At 39.6% G+C, this 16,838-nt stretch overlaps 1 protein-coding gene across 1 annotated transcript in view; it reads left to right on the top strand.

Moving 5' to 3' along the window:
- Nucleotides 1–15,666, top strand: part of LOC140208171 (protein-glutamine gamma-glutamyltransferase 2-like) — a 44,887-nt gene extending 29,221 nt beyond the window's left edge. The window contains exons 8-13 of the mRNA XM_072276664.1: nucleotides 2,664–2,767; nucleotides 4,038–4,280; nucleotides 7,964–8,233; nucleotides 10,144–10,304; nucleotides 12,063–12,199; nucleotides 14,606–15,666. Of these exons, the coding sequence (XP_072132765.1) occupies nucleotides 2,664–2,767; nucleotides 4,038–4,280; nucleotides 7,964–8,233; nucleotides 10,144–10,304; nucleotides 12,063–12,199; nucleotides 14,606–14,756 (1,066 nt within the window). The 3' untranslated portion in view covers nucleotides 14,757–15,666. The remainder of the gene's footprint in view (nucleotides 1–2,663; nucleotides 2,768–4,037; nucleotides 4,281–7,963; nucleotides 8,234–10,143; nucleotides 10,305–12,062; nucleotides 12,200–14,605) is intronic.
- Nucleotides 15,667–16,838: the final 1,172 nt, after the last annotated feature.

Here is a 16,838-nt window from a genome sequence, read left to right as displayed (position 1 = left end):
TCCAAATAGTAGCCAAGGTGTGAGATATAAATTACAATGGGAAATAGAAAAGGCATGTGAAAATGGCAATGTTATGATGGTCATGGGGGATTTCAATATGCAGGTAGATTGGAAATATCAGGTTGATGCTGGATCCTAAGAGATGGAATTTGTAGAATGCCTATGAAGTGGCATCCTAGACCAGCTTGTGGTTGAACTCATAAGGAGAAAGACAATTTTGGATTGGGTGTTGCATAATGAACTAGACTTGATCGGTGAGCTTAGGGTAAAGGAACACTTAGGAAGCAGTGATCATAAACTTATAGAATTCAGCCTACGGTTTAAGATGGAGAAGATAAAATCAGAGGTATCAGTATTAAAGTGTAAAAGGAATTACAGAGGCATAAGAAAGAATCTGGCCAAAGTTAATTGTAAGGGGACACCAGCAGGGGTGATGGCAGAATGGCAATGGATGGTATTTCTGGAAGAAATTCAGAAGGCACAGAAAAGATACATCCCAATGATGAAGAGAAGTTCAAATAGAAGGATGACACAACTGTGCCAGACAATAACAGTCAACAAGAACATGAATGAAAACAAAAAGTAGCAGGAAGACAAAGGATTGGGAAGTGTTTAAAAAACAACGGAAGGCAACCAAGAAACTGCAAGGAGAGATAACGTGAAATATGAAAGTAAGCTAGACAATAGTATAAAAGAGGATACCAGAAGTTTTTTTAAAGATATATAAAGAATGAAAGAGAGATGAGATTGAATGTCAGAGTGCTGGAAAATGATGCTGGAGAGGTAGTAATGGAAGACAAAGAAATAGCATACAAACTTAATAAGTATTTTGCTTCAGCCTTCACTGTGGAAGAAGCAAGCAGTATGCTAGTAATTCATGAGAGTCAGGGTGCAGAAGTGAATGTAGTTACTATTAATTAGGAGAGGTCTTTGGTAAGCTGAAAGTTCTAAAGGTAGATAAGTCACCTGGACCAGATGGAGTACATTCCAGGGTTCTAAAAGAATTAGCTGGAGCAATCGTGAAGGCATTAGTAATGATCTTACAGGAATCACTAGATTTTGGAATGATTCCGTAGGACTGGAAACTTACTAATGTCAGATAAGGAGAGACAGTGAAACTCACAATAATAGATCAGTTAGCATGACTTCAGTGGTTGGGAAGATGTTGGAGTCCATTATTAAGGATGAGGTTTCAGGATACTTGGAGGCACATAATAAAGTACTGTAGTCCAAAATGCACCTGGTTTGCTTAAGTGTAATCTTGCCTGAAAAATCTGTTGGAATCCTTTGAGGAAATAACAGGCAGAATATGCAAAGAAGAGTCAGGGGAAGTTATTTATTTAGATTTTCAGAAGGCCTTTGACAAGGTGCCGCACATGAGGCTACATAAGAAGATAAGCGCCCAGGGTATTACAGGAAAGATACTAGCATAGATAGAAGATTGTTCAACTGGCAGGAGGCAACGAGTGGGGATAAAGGGGACCCTTTATGGTTGGCGGTGACTAGTGGTGTTTCACAGGGGTTGATGTTGGGATCACTTATTTTCCCATCATATTTCAATGATTTGAATGATGGAATTGATAGCTTTGTGGCAAAGATTGTGGATGATATGAAGCTAGGTGGAAGGACAGGTCACGTTGAGGAAGCAGGAAGTCTGTGGAAGGACTTGGACAGATTCGGAGAGTGGACAAAGAAGTGGCAGCTGGGGAAATGAAGTAGGGGACTGTATGGTCATGAGCTTTGGTAGAAAGAATGAAGGCATAGACTACTTTCTCAACAGGGAGAAAATTCAAAATTCAGAGGTGCAAAGTGACTTGGGAGGATTCCCTAAAGATTAATTTACAGGTTGAGTTGGTGGTAAGGAAGGCAAATACAATGTTAGAATTCAGAATCAGAATTAGATTTAATATCACTGGCCTATGTTGTGAAATTTGTTAACTTTACGGCAGCAGTACAATGAAGCGCATGTTAAATAAATATAGAGAAAAAAATGAGTTACATTAAGTATATTTATATTCATTAAATAGTTCAGATAAAATAAGCAGTGCAAAATAACAGAAATTTAAAAAGTAGTGAGGTAGTGTTCATAGGTTCAACGTCCATTTAGAAATCAGATGGCAGAGGGGAAGAATCTGTTCTTGAATCACTGAGCGTGTGCCTTTAGGCTTCTGTACCTACTTCCTGGCAGTAACAGTGAGAAGGGGGCATGTCCTGGGTGGTGGGAATCCTTAATGAGGACACCACCTTCCTAAGGCACTGCTCCTGGAAGATGTCTTGGATACTATGGAGGCTGGCACCCATGATGGAGCTGATTAATTTTACAAGTTTCTGCTACTTATTTCAATCTTATGCAGTAGCCTCCTCCTCCCCATTCCAGATGGTGATGCAGCCAGTCAGAATGCTCTCCACACTACATCTATAGAGGTTTTTGAGTGTTTTTGTTTACAAACCAATACTCCTCAAACTCCCAATGAAGTATAGCCACTGTCTTGCCTTCTTTACAGCTGCGTCAATAAGTTGTATCCAGGTTAGGTCCTCAGAGATATTGACACCTAGGAACTTGAAATTACTCACTCTCTCCACTTTTGATCCGTCTGTGAGGATTGGTTTGTGTTACCTCGTCTTACCCTTCCCCTGTCTCATGTCTATTGCCTTTATTTCAGGAACTTTCATGTTTGGGATGAGTGTTGGACAGCACGAAATGACTTACCCCCAGGATTTGATGGATGGCAGGTTGTGGATGCAACACCACAGGAGGAAAGTGAAGGTAATAGTTGAATGCAGGTTGGGGCATGCTATATGCACCAGGAACATGGCAGAATCTCTGGAGTCCAGTCTGGCATTTAATTAAATCTCAGTTTACTCTTTCCTTTCTCCTATTGAATCCTTAAAGAAAGGAATCACAAGGGAAGTGATCTTTGAAAAATATCTTCACTTTTTAAAAAGTAATTAGGAATTTTACTCTGTAGCCAATGGTCGTGGTAGAACTGACAATGCCTTGGGAGGATTGAGGAGGCGTTTGAATGTAAGAAAGCCAAATACCAGGAACAGTGCCAGAGACGGGGGTGAGCCCCTAGAGGTGAGGTGTAAAGGTTTTGTTGGCTGCTTGCTGTGCAGAACCTACTCCCTCCTTGGCATTATGGGAGTAGCAAAGAAATGAGCCGTCAGGACTGTCAGAGAGACTACTGAGAGAGCATACAGATGGTTATGGATCAAGAGGTCTGACCTGTAAACCAGTGCTCCTGGGACACAAGCCAGGGCCTGATCAATCCTGGTTGGATCACTTGGGCGAGGGTGACTGCTGTTGAAAGACCCAAAACAGCCGACGATCTCAGGTTACATCACTGATGGTGTGCCCATCACAGAATGTATCTCAGCATCTTACAGAAATGTGGCTCCAGAGTTACCTCATTTCAGGAAATGGTTCTAGTTTTAACAGATATACCTGTATAGTTCCCTCTGTCAAAATGCATGAGATAGCTAGCCTATTTACATACAATATTAATCGGAGCAGATGTGTTTGCTAAGATAATAACTTTCTACAGGAGCAAAATTGAGAGCATCCTGACTGGCTGCATCACTGCCAGGATTCTGCAGAGAGTAATGTGGATCTGTAGTTGTGAACTTCCCACGATTCAGGACATTTACAAAGACGGGTGGGTAAAAAGTGCCCGAAGGATCGTTGGCAACCCGAGTCACCCCAACCACAATCTATTCCAGTTGCTACCATCCAGGGAACTGTACCGCAGCATAAAAGCCAAGACCAACAGACTCCGGGACAGCTTCTTCCACCAGGCCATCAGACTGATTAACTCGAGCTGATTTGAGTGTAGTTCTATGTTCCATTGACTGTTCTATTTATGATTGCACATTGCACATTTAGACGGAGACGTAACATAAAGATTTTCACTCCTCATGTACCTGAAGGATGTAAAAAATAAAATCAATTCAGTTCAGTTAATTGTTAGATTTATTTTGATATCATTTATTTTGATATCATTTATTTTGAATTCTCCATAATTTGTTCACACTTTAAGGTGCTTATCGCTGTGGTCCAGCACCAGTAAGAGCAATCAAAGAGGGAGACATGGATTTGAAGTATGACGTCCCATTTGTTTTCGCTGAAGTGAATGCACATTGTGTGAACTGGCTGGTGCTCAGTGATGGAACAAAAGTGAAAATCGACGTTAATGAAGAACACATTGGCCACTACGTGAGCACAAAGAAGTGTGGCACTGATGAGCGTGAGGACATCACGCACATCTACAAGTATCCTGATGGTAAGAAAATAAAAATTAGCAGAAAGTAAAAAGAGGCAAAGAAAATTTTATCTCCAAACTCAAGATTGAGTTATGTGTACCTTGAAAAATACAGTGAAATTTACCAGTTGTGTAAACAATCAACGTATCTAAGGTTCGCCACACATTCCTGCTCCAACATCGCATACCCACAGTGCTAGGCAGAACAACTCAGAACACAAGCAAACAGAACATATGAAGCAACAAAGCACAACAGTGAAACAAGTCACATTCTTCCCTCCACCCACAAACCGCTCACCCACGCACATAAACAGCTCCCTAACCCCAGGACAGGCTGTCTTTGGTCTCCCGCCTCCAGCGGCCTGCGAATCTACAGACACAGGGCCCCAACTGCCCCAGTGGACTCAGCCAGGTTTTCAGACCTTGGGCTCTGGCCATTTGGTCCAGACCAGACTTTCAATTGACATTCAGGGTTCAATAATGGGCCTCCTATCAACCTTTGGACTTTAGAATGGACCTCCAATTGATCTTCAGGCTTTAATCTGTGGTGTTGACCCAGCACTCACAGACGATGACAAATGAGGAACTTGGATGAGGGCACGAACTCCAGGCCTCAAATACCAGACTCACTAATAATGGGACCTTAAAACCTAGGCCTCGAACTCTTGTTAGCCTATGCCACTGGCCTTTGAACATGGAGTAGAGGTTTAGACTTGTACTCCGGCCTGTCCTCAAAATATCCCCCACGCCTGTCTCTAACCTAACTTGACCCCTAATCTCCCTTTCTGTCTCCAAAACTATCCCTATGAAACTAAAAAAACCTAAAAACCAAGTAAATCTGAGCTGTGACCTCGATGGAGACCACAGTTTTGGCCCATTTTGACCCCACTACTCTCAACTATTTACTTTCAAGTGCTTTAAAAATACTCCAACCTGATGGCATGAACATTGACTTCTCTAACTTCCATTAATGCCCCACCTCCCCCTCGTACCCCATCCCTTATTTATTTATTATTTTTTCTCTCTCTCTTTTTTCACCCTCTGTATCTCTCACTATAACTTCTTGCCCATCCTCTAGGCTCCCCTCCCCCTTTCTTTCTCCCTAGGCCTCCCGTCCCATGATCCTCTCCCTTCTCCAGCCTCATATCCCTTTTTCCATTCAACTTTCCAGCTCTTAGCTCCATCCCTCCCCCTCCTGTCTTCTCTTATCATTTCAGATCTCCCCCTCCCCCTTTCAAATCTCTTTCTATCTCTTCTTTCAGTTAGTCCTGATGAAGAGTCTCAGCCTGAAACGTCGACTGTACTTCTTCCCATAGATGCTGCCTGGCCTGCTGCATTCACCAGCATTTTTTATGTGTGTTGATAATAAAACCTGCCGAGGGTATCATCGGGATCTCCCTCTCCCCCTATTTGTGACGTTTACCCAGAGCATTGTATACAAAGGATCGAAGCATGGTTGAGGATCCCTACCACCCATCCCACAATCACTTTGACTCACTACTATCAGGAAGGTGGTACAGGAGCATGAAGACTAGGACTGTCAGACTGGGTAACAGTTTCTCCCCTCAGTCTGTGAATACCCTGCCACCACCGAGGTCTCCTCACGAGGGCAGCAAGTTGTTTACAGTTTATTCTTTACCTGTGCTGTGCACTATATGCACTTTGAATTATATATTATTAACTTATTTGTGGTAATATTTTGTTTTACGTGCTATGTATGATATATGTCTTGTGGGTGTACCGCGGTCCAGAGAAACAGTGTTTCATTTGGTTGTGTATATGTACAGTACAGTCAGATGACAATCAACTTGACCGTGAACTTTTACCTGAAATAAGCTGAAATGCAACGTATTGTGCAATGAACTTTGTTGCCTTTTTGAGCCCTCTCCTGCTGATGTAAAATCCACATTCCCTCAAAAAACAGCTTGTTTTTAACAATGTGTTATTTGGATACTTCAATGAAACTAGTAAGTCAAAGGAAAGAGAAGGAAATCTGTTTTTTTCACTAATCTGGTCCAAAATGATCAGTGTTCTAGACTCTTAACCGCTTCCTCATTTTCAGGAGAATTAGGGTCGGTCAATAAATGCTAGCGTTGACAGCAGTATCTATATTACTCAAATAAATGAATAAACCAATATCAAAAACGAGTCAATACAACAAAACAAAACAAAATCAACAATTTTGTGTTCTTCCATGCTGAAGTTAAAACTTGGTCAAAGTGGAACTGGAGGAGGATTGTGGGTGTGGGGGTAGTGTCAGGGAAATATCTGAGAAAAGGATTTTATTACCTTCCACAGATTCTTAATCACCTCAACCACTACAACTCTCTAAGAAATTTACAGTTCTCTTTTTCTTGGCTGGTTTGAATCTCCACTTTATTTACAACATCACTAGCATGATCTTTTTAAGTAATCCAAATCCTAAACTACAAAATTCTCTCTCTAAACTTCACCTGCCTCTCTATCCCTATTTTAACCAATATACAAATTAAATATTCTGTATATAAGTATCAAATTTTACCTCGTAAGCATCTTTTTGAGTCAGTGTTTTGAAGTAACCATATAAATAATAGTTGAGTTATATCTTACTGCAAATGTTCAATGCTAAACTGAGATTGTGGCCTGCAACTAATGGGCTCCTGGACCAGCTGCAGTGATGACTGGCCTTGTGGCTGCAAACTCACTTTTGTGAACTTTAGTTCTGAATGTAATTTGCTTTCTTTTTATCGTTTGCACAATTTGTTTTTCTTTGCACATTGGGTGTTTAATGGGTTCTATTGGGTTTCTTTGTATTCTGGCTGCCTGTAAGGAGATGGAAGGTTGTATATCATATATAATTTGATAATAAATGTACTTTGAACTTTGATATGTTTAGGTTCAATATACATCCTGAAATTCTTTTTCTTCGCAACCATCCAGAAAAAACAGAGGAGTGCCCCAAAGAATGAATGACGGTTAAACATTAGAACGCCAAAGTCCCCCCCCCCTCAGCTTCCCCTCTCCTATGCACAAGCAACAGCAAGGCAATGACCCCTTCCCCCACTAGCAAAAAAGCATCTGTTCCCTCCACTGAGTACTCAAGCGTGCAGCAAAGCATTAATAAAGACACAGACTTGCAGTACCCCAAAGACTACTCGTTCACCCGGTAATTCGACATACCACAGGCTCTTTCTCTCTCCCTAATAAGGGAAAAAGAGGTGACCTCCTCTTCAGTCCCACTAATCAGTCAGGGTTCTGGTAGACTCAAATGACAACATTTCAGGGACAAAATTTCACTTGTTGAATCTAACATTGTAATGAAATCTGCCAATGGTTAATCTTACAAATTTTGTGGGAATTTTAAAAGAAGGTTTCTTAAAGCATGTGTTTAAATAGTAGAGTGACAGTATGTTGTAAAAATGAATTAGTTTAAAGGAAAGCTTGAAACTGACATAAGTACATAATAATTAAGACCATAAGACCCTAAGACCTTAAACCAGAATTTAAAAAATTGGTCAGTTTATGAAACTACTAAATTCTAAAAATAAGAACAATAGATCTTAATTTTATAGTTATCAGAATGTGATTAGGTACTAAAGGTTTTAATTTTGGATCATATGATTTTGGTGCCAATATATACAGCTGTGTCAGAATACAATTATTAAGTAAAGATAGCAGGTGTTTTTATTTTACATAATGACACTTGATTTTTTTTTTATTCCAAGGCTCCACGCAAGAAGAAGATGTGTTTGCAAAGGCTAACAGGATACAAAATTTTCCACCACCCGAAAAGTCACCGCAAGTGTCTCTGCTCACTGAGCAGCCCATTTACAATGGAAATCCTGTTCCAGTCTCCATAGTTGTTGCCAACAAGTCTTCGGAGAAAAAGGTCTATGACCTCAAATTTTGGGCTAGGAAAAGAAAATATGATGGAAGTACAGAGAAACAATGTGTCAAGACACATAAAGAACAGATCAATCTTTCCCCTGATGAAGGTAATAGAAGACATTTTAAGGAGAACGTTGATTAATTGCCAAATTATTAGGGATTCAGTTCTTCACTCCACTACTGAGGGACTGTTGAGTGTTTTGAATTAAATAAATTATAAACACAAGAGGTTCTGCAGATGCAGGAAATTCAGAACAAAACATACAGTATGCAGGAGAAACTCAGCAGATCAGGCAACATTTATGAAAATGAATAGTCAACATTTCAGGCCAAGTCCCTTCTTCAGGACTGGAAGGAAAGGGCGTGATGTCAGAATAAAAAGGTAGGGGGACAGGGAAGAAGACTAACTAGAAGGTGATAGGTGAAGCTCGGTGGGTGGGAAAGGTAAAGCGCGTGAGAAGAAGGAGTCTGATAGGAAAGGAGAGGAGAGGACCATGGGAGAAAGGGAAGAAGGAGAGGAACTAGTGGGAGGTGATAGGCAGGTAAGAGGAAGAGGTAAGAGGCCAGAGTGGGGAATAGAAGAAGAGGGAAGGGGGAGGGGAACAATTTAGTGCAAGGAGAAATTATTTTCATGAATACTACATAGACAGAATATGAGATGTTGCTCCTCCATCCTGACAGTGGCCTCATTGTGACAGAAGAGGAGACAATTTAATGGTATGTTGGAATGGGAATAGGGATGGTTGGCTACTGAGAAATTCTGCTTTTGGTGGATGAAGCAGAGGTGCTTATCAAAGTGGGCACCCAGTTTACATCGGGTCTCACCAATGAAGAGGAAGCCGCATTGGCAGCACCAGATGCAACAGTGAACTCCAACGGTTTTGCAGGTGAAATGTTGCCTCTCCAAGAAGAACTGTTTGGAGCCCTGAGTGGAGATAAGGGAAGAGGTGAATGGGCAAGTATAGCATATCTGTTGCTTGCAAGGATATGTGCCAGGAAGAAGGTTAGTGGGAAGGAACAAATGGACTAGGGAATCATGGAGGGAGCAATCCTTGCAGAAAGCAGAGAGAAGGAAGGGAAGGCAAGGTGTGTTTGGTGGTAGGATCTCATTGAAGATGGCAGAAGTTTCAGAGAATGATGTATTGGATGTGAAGGCTCATGGAGTGGAGGTAAGGACAAGAGGAACTCTATCACTGTTAAGGTAGTGGGAAGATGAGATGAGTAGAGATGTTCAGGAAATGGAGGAGATGAGGGTGATGGCAGCATCAATAGTAAAAGGACAAAAATCCCATTCTCTGAAGAACGAGGACATCTATGATGTCTTGGAAAGGGAAACCTCATACTGGGAACAGATGAGGCGAAGATAAAGGAAATGAAAAAAAGGGAATGAATTTAATGAATTAAATTTGAGAAAGTGACAAATTTTTTCTGGCATTTGGAAAGTAATCAGCCACCACCAATGCTTCATATTAGCTAGACATCTATTTCCTGACTACATCAAAAGTCTTGCTATATGCATTATTACTGCATGTGTAATATATAGCCTCAGCACTTCAGAAGTAACCAGAAGTATGCATTAGCATTTTCTTGTGCCTTCTCTTATTTAAAGTTTTAATGGACTTTCAAGTATAATTCTCTTAAAATAATAACTTCTACGAAAATAATCTAATATTAACATTTGGCATTCATCAGTTAACAATGGCACTGCAAAGCCTTGGTGAAATCTGTGCTCACCTTCATTTAACTGGAGCCGAAATTATATAACCCACACAGAAGTCCAGGGGCAGAGTATTGTTCCAATTTGCTTTCATGAGTAGACAGCTTTGCTATGAAATATAGCCTTATTTCTGTTGCAAAGAGGGCTCAACTCTTAGCATTTTCTTCAAATACCTGATTCAGGGGTAATAATGTTTGAGCCTATATTTGCCCCCCACCGCCAAATCTATAGCTGGTTTGTATCAAAAATTCCATATGATTCTTAAATACAAGTCATTTGCTATTTCCTAATATTTCATAGCTAAGAAAATTTCTTTGGAAGTGAGCTACAAAGAATATGGATCATTCCCTGACATGTACAACCTAATGAAGCTGATAACTGTTGTAAGTGAGCCAAAATCTCAAAAGAATTCAGCAGCTGTAAAAGATCTTGCTCTGATCAACCCTCCCCTCACAATTAAGGTAAGGATTTATATATGTCTTCCTCATTGAAGTCAAAACTCAGTTGACATTACTTTTCTTACAACGCCAGGGCAGATTATGTGCTGATGAACTTTATCGTACTGAATGGAAATCAATGCATGAGTGTCAGGAAATGAAATCAAATTGCCTGAGTTTTACTGCACGAAATATATAAGAGGTATTCCAAACTTATCATGAATGTCACTGCCCAATTAGCCATCGCTTTGGAAGGGCCTAGCCTATCTGGGAAATGAGCATGAACAGGTAGCTCAATGGATTAAAATCAAATATAGTGATAGTTCAGGCAAATTGTTTGGCACATCTTCAAGGACAGGAAGAAACTGTTCTGGTGGGAAATTTGCTCACCTCTTCATATGAAGAGTTGTAGATGTTAAGGAGCTGACAACTTTAAGGCTAAGAGAAGCTTTTCGATAAGAGATGCAGATCAAATATAGACAAATTGCGCTGAAGTGGAGATCAGCCTAATACATCTAAAACAGAAAACAATTAAACTAATTAAATTAGAAAAAAAAACATAAAATGTATTTTAAACATGCCTATCTTCATAATCATTCATTTCCATTGAAATGAATGCAGTTCCTAAATCTATGCTAGATCTCACCTGGTGCAGATTCAACATGCAGATTTTCACTAGGAAACTGTTGTAAGATTTTCTTTTGCAATTAAGCTCCATGGGGAGTTCAGCCTTGGAAAGAGCACTGAAATAGATCCTTTGGCCTGTCATGTTTACACCTACCATAAATTTCCTCAGTGCTTCAAGTGCTGATATGAATATTTCATAGCTGTTGTGAGACTATCTGCCTCTTTCACCAATAGGAACACCTGAAAGTTTTCAAATATACTGGAGATTTTGTAGATGCTGAAAATCCGGAGTGACACACACAAAATGTTGTGGAAGCTCAGCAGGTCAGACAGCATCAATATAAAGGAATAAAGAGTCAACATTTTAGGCTGAAAATCTTCATTACTCTAATGAGGAGTCTCAGCCCGAAATATTGATTCTTCACTACTTTTCTGTAGATGCTGCCTGACCTGCATCTGAAGATCTTCAATGTCTTTTCACAGTTAATAACCCATGAGGTGTGACTTAGCTGGCTTCCAAAACAATGACGGGAAATGATCTTTCTACTTCCAGAGCATCACACATTGACGATCAGGAGTCATCTTCATGGCCCAGATTGCTACACTGTCAAAGAGAGGGCAATGAAGCAGTAGCAAGGGCAACATGTAACTTACTGAAACCAAGTAGGATTAAAGCAGACTTTCATTATATTATGCATCAAGGATTTAAAATTAATGACAAGGCTTGGTTTTATAGAAACTTCCAAGAAGCTTTAAAGCTAAGCAAGACCTGCCAACCAAAGCTTGTAACTTTATCTCCCTTCATCTATTGGTTAAGCCACCAATCATATCTACAAACCTTGCCAGCTATCAGCAATAATAATACCGACCACCACTAATATCGGGTCTGAAAATTGTGATACCTGCGTTGGGTGACCAAGATATGCATACTTTTTTTTTCAATATTCAGTTGCCTACCATCCTTTTATGACCTGTTTCTGATATCTGAGTTGAAAATTTAAAATGTAAAACTAGATATATTGATTTTATATGTTGTTTTCAGTTGGTTCCCATTTATTTGTGAATTGAGTCATGACTAAGCCGTTCGATTAATCTTTATGTTCCAAAGAATGTGAAGTATCAGTTACAATGCTAAAAACTGATTTACTTCATCAGATGCTGAATTATCGTGCTATCGTGAATGAAAAGTTACATGTACAGATCAGCTTTAAGAATCCTTTTCCTGAAACACTGAAGGATTGTGTCATGACCCTTGAGGGAAAAGGTCTGATTGAAGATGAAATGACAATAATGTAAGTTAACATATTGAAAAGAACATGAATCACACATATTTGTGACATCTGGTTACTAATAATCATGTTGTAAGACTTGATACAGTAATTGAGGATGACAGAGAGTGCAAACAAGTTTTGAAACTTTATGTTAGGGGCTACTGGAGAATGCACAAAGGTGTAAGGTTGTAAGGTTCTAAAATCTGCTTTAATACGCTTAGCCAGATGGAAGCTCATGTTCTCCTGAAATCAGACTGAAGTCTAGTCTCCTAGAGAGCTAATGCCAGCATGGAGACTCCTGTCCAAGGGCTCTAGTCGGCAGCACACTCTTCGTCAGATTTCCCACAACGTATGCAGGGAGGTCTGCCAGCTGAGTCTGCCAGGTGCACCTGGAAGGTGCAAGTACATATATCTACTGAAATGATGGGACTAAGCACTGGACTAAGGAGAGGGGAAAAGCCAATTTCCTATATTTACATCTTTTAATTCAGTTATTTTCAATGGATTTGAATGTCCTTAGTATAATTTTGCGTATGTAGTGTGTGCATGTGTGTGTAAAAGGCAATCGCAGGTGTTGAATTTAAACACTAATGGTGACAATCAGTGAGTTTGGGGCACACTATTCTAGGAGGGAGCTGGTTCATTATGCTCAGGAAGCTCCAGTGCTACACAGCTTCACTCTCATCAGCTAGCATTTGGTCTACTAGAAGATTGTGCTGGGCATTGGAACGGTACATCCTCTAAGGGGAGTTGTTGGTGAGCTCAGGCATTTGACAGACAGTACAAGATCAGGGTCTATCTGAGAATCTATGAGGAGAATCCAAGTCCTTACAGGAGGATTTCTTTTCTGACTATTCTCTTTCCAACTATTGTGACTGTGATCAAAGTCACTGGAGAGGCACAGAAGCTGGAGATTTAGGTCACCACAAGCAGTGTGGAGATACTCTCAGTTGAGGCTCAAGACCTCCAAAGTACATCGTATTTAATACCCTTAAGATCAATAGGTGATTCAAAAGTTTCAACAGTTACAAATGACATCATTTACTTAAGTACTTTGGGTGAACAGTGCTTCCTTTGAATTCCATATCTACAGTGGAAGACATATTCAAATACCTTTTCTAACTGCAAGCTTGCTTGAGCTTATTTACATTGGTGCAAATTACTTAAGTCCATAGTTTCCTGGTCCAATGCAGGTCAATTAACCCCATTGTCTTAACATTTAGTTCATGCATACGCAAATGTCTCATGTCATCATTTTGCAAAGCATATCTCATAGTTTGTGTGCTTTAACTCTAGTTTACTGCTTGTCAATGCAGGCTAGTGGCAAGCTTCCTGAACTTATTTTCACATTTACAATGAGAACTGAAGCTTGGTTCATGTTTAAATTAATATCCGCTCTATTCCCATAACTCCAGAATATTTGCTAACGGCAACCCTTTTTGCTTCTGCACAAGAAATGTAGCACAATTCACTCCCAACCGTGCTTTCCAAATTGCAACTCTTTATTCCTCCTCTCATCATTACATTCCTACAACATCACTTAGCTCCTTCTTTGATGACCTGTTTGCATTAAAGTTATCTCTCTCCTTGGCCATTATCCCTATTATAGCCCTCACCTCAATTTCATAATGCCATGGATATAGATTTAAATCAGTATGGAAGACAACCATGCACTATCAGATCTGGGAGGACCATATTAAGCAATACCAGGACCTATCCACTGTCAAAACTCTTCACTGTTTTAGGATTTCCCTGGAATACCATTGGTTATTTGCTGCAAATGGCCTTCTTAAAATTCCTTTAATCTGCCTCATCCCTTATCAGATCTCACACATGTAATAAATACAGTTGTCCCGGAGGATATAATTAAGCTAATATCTTTGATTTCTTTTCTAAACATCATGTTTTAGCCAAACAAGACTTGCCTTTTCTGCATCTCTACCATCCCAGTTCAGTCAGGAACCTGACAAAATGTGGCAAAATTAAAAATGCTTGATTGTGCAACGTTTTGGGAGAGCTGGCATTTGGGTGCTTGTCAGCCTACTGTGTAGAGCAGCTCCATGCCTTGTGAAGAACAAAGACACCATGTGGCAGATAGTGATTTTAGAAGCTGTTGGACCTTTTTTCATGCATCAACAGAAGTTATTTCAATGGATAGGTTCATTAGTGAATTGTGCTGTTAAAAAAGATGAATATGATTGGATTTTTGGAATATGTGGAGGAGCAGAGATTAAGTCAAAGTGTTACGGCCAAGTGCTCATGTTTAATGCTTTTCCTCCAAAGAATTGTTTTTCCTTTTTAAGTATTCAAACAGAAGCTGGAGTTATTATGATGTAGTTCTTGACAGTGACTAGCCATGCAGTAGTCTTGTCTTAGTAATTTCATATATTTAAGGAAAGATCATTTTGTTTCCCTTGATTTTTTTAGGGTTAAAGATGTAAAAGCAAATGGAAATGCGAAAGTGAATTGTGACTTTACTCCCTTCAAGACAGGGAAAAGAAAACTCCTTGTGGATTTTGACTGCAATCTACTGAAAAATGCAAAAGGTTGCTTAGAGTTTGATGTCCAAGAAGAATAGAGAAAGAAGACAACATGAAAAGTTCTTTTGTTTTATTTTCTAAATTTCTGTGATTTTTGCATATCATTATATATCTACAGTCTACATGTTTGAATGTATGTGGCTATAATTGTAACTAATGATCAGCTTTGACATTACACTACTTTGGTGAATGGTAATATGGTTGTGGGAGGTTTTATTGGAATAAGCTTATCCAGATATCCAGGCTGCAGATGGAGTGTTGAAAGACTGAAGAGTCAGTCAAACAATACAAACAGTGCTTACGTGAACTTTTAGTTCAGTTATCTATTGTACTCACATCTGTCCTCTCAGTGGCCAGGAAAGTTCAGTTCAAAGGAGAACAGCGATAAGTTTCCCTCAGTTGCCTATCCAAATTTATTTTTCACATAGCACTACTGTCTATAGAATATGGCCAATATAACTTTTGCCACCTGTAGGGTCCCGTTGTGTGGAATATATACCTAAATAATTAAATTGGTTTTAGATTTTTGAAGTAATGCAAGGAGATATTCATATTCCTTGTTCATAGATTTCATTTAATTCTCTTTGAGGTGTGACAATATGAAAAGCTGGTTCCAAATTGCTGATATAGCTAATATCACATTTTCCTCTATCTCTGCCTATTTGTGCATCTTGCAATTTTGATTTTAGTTGAATGATCTCCATGCCTGTTGATTTTTTTTTGCAAACTGATGATTTGCATTGGACGAAATAGTGAATGCCAAATGGATCTTCTTGAAGTATCCCTTGAGGCAAATTAAATTGATTGTTTGGTCTTGGTGCTAAGTATTTTAACGGCTAATAGCAAGGGTGAATTTCTCCTGCAAATGAGGCATGTTTCATCATATACCTGTATGCATCTTTGGGATTTCTGTTACCCTGAAATTATTTCATGAAATAATAAAATTGACAGTGAAATCCAAAATATCATCAGACACTGGGAAACTATTTTGTTTATTTCTGGATCCATATTCTTTCCACAAGCAATTACATAAGCTAATTCATTTTGTGTAAGCTCTGCTTCTTGTTAAACATTTCCACACTGTGTTCCTGTAACTACTTATAGTTGATAACTGAAATACTTTTTTGGCGGTAGACTTTAGCAATGTTGCAGCACAGTTAGCAAGTGTAAGCCAAAAGATTGCAGGTTCAAAGTTTACTCCAGTGACTTGAGAACATGTGTCCAAGCAGCCCTGCCAGTGTGACACTGAGGAAATGCTGTTGTTGGAAGAGCTGGTATTCAGAGGAGGGTGATAAGCCCCAGTTCTGTCTGCTCATTCAGATGGATGTTAAACAGCCCACATCACAACTGTGATAGAGAGGTATTCAAGGCAAATGAGCTAATATCAGTCATTTAGCCAATGTCAGAACCAGGAGAATCAGAATCAGGCTTATTATCACTGCATGTGTTGTGAAATTTGTTAACATAGCACCAGCAGTAAAATGCAAAACATTATAAAAAAAAGAACAAAGGAAATCAATTACAGTAAGTGTATGTATGTGTGTGTGTGTGTATATCTATTTAGATTAAAAATAATGCAAAACAGAAATAATATTACAAAAGTGAGGTAGTGTTCATGGGTTCAATATCCATTTAGGAATCAAATAACAGAGGGGAAGAAGCTAATCCTGAATCGCTGAGTGTGTGCCTTCAAACTTCTGTACCACTTTCCTGACAGTAACATGAGAAGAGACCATATCCTGGGTGATGGATGTCCTTAATAATTGACGCTGCCTTTTTGAGGCATGGCTCCTTGAAGATGTCTTGGATACTACGCAAGCTAGTACCCACGATGGAGCCGATTAAATTTACAACTTTATCCGCACAGCTTTTTTCGATCCTTTGCTGTAGTTCCCCCCACCCCCATACCAGACAGTGATGCAGCCTCACAGAATGCTCTCCACGGTACATCTATAGAAGTTTTGTGAGTGTTTAGGTGACAAACCAACTCTCTTCAAAGTCCCAATGAAATATAGCCACTGTCTTGCCTTCTTTACAGCTGCATGCTGTTTATGCTGGGACCTGGTTAGATCCTGAGAGATCTTAACACTCTGGAACTTAAAATTGTTCACTCTGTCCAC

The sequence above is a fragment of the Mobula birostris genome, chromosome 2 (assembly GCF_030028105.1).
Source record: "Mobula birostris isolate sMobBir1 chromosome 2, sMobBir1.hap1, whole genome shotgun sequence".
Taxonomy (NCBI): Eukaryota; Metazoa; Chordata; class Chondrichthyes; order Myliobatiformes; family Myliobatidae; genus Mobula; species Mobula birostris.
Note: the sequence above shows the minus strand (reverse complement) of the source record. Positions and strands in the feature narration are given on the sequence as shown.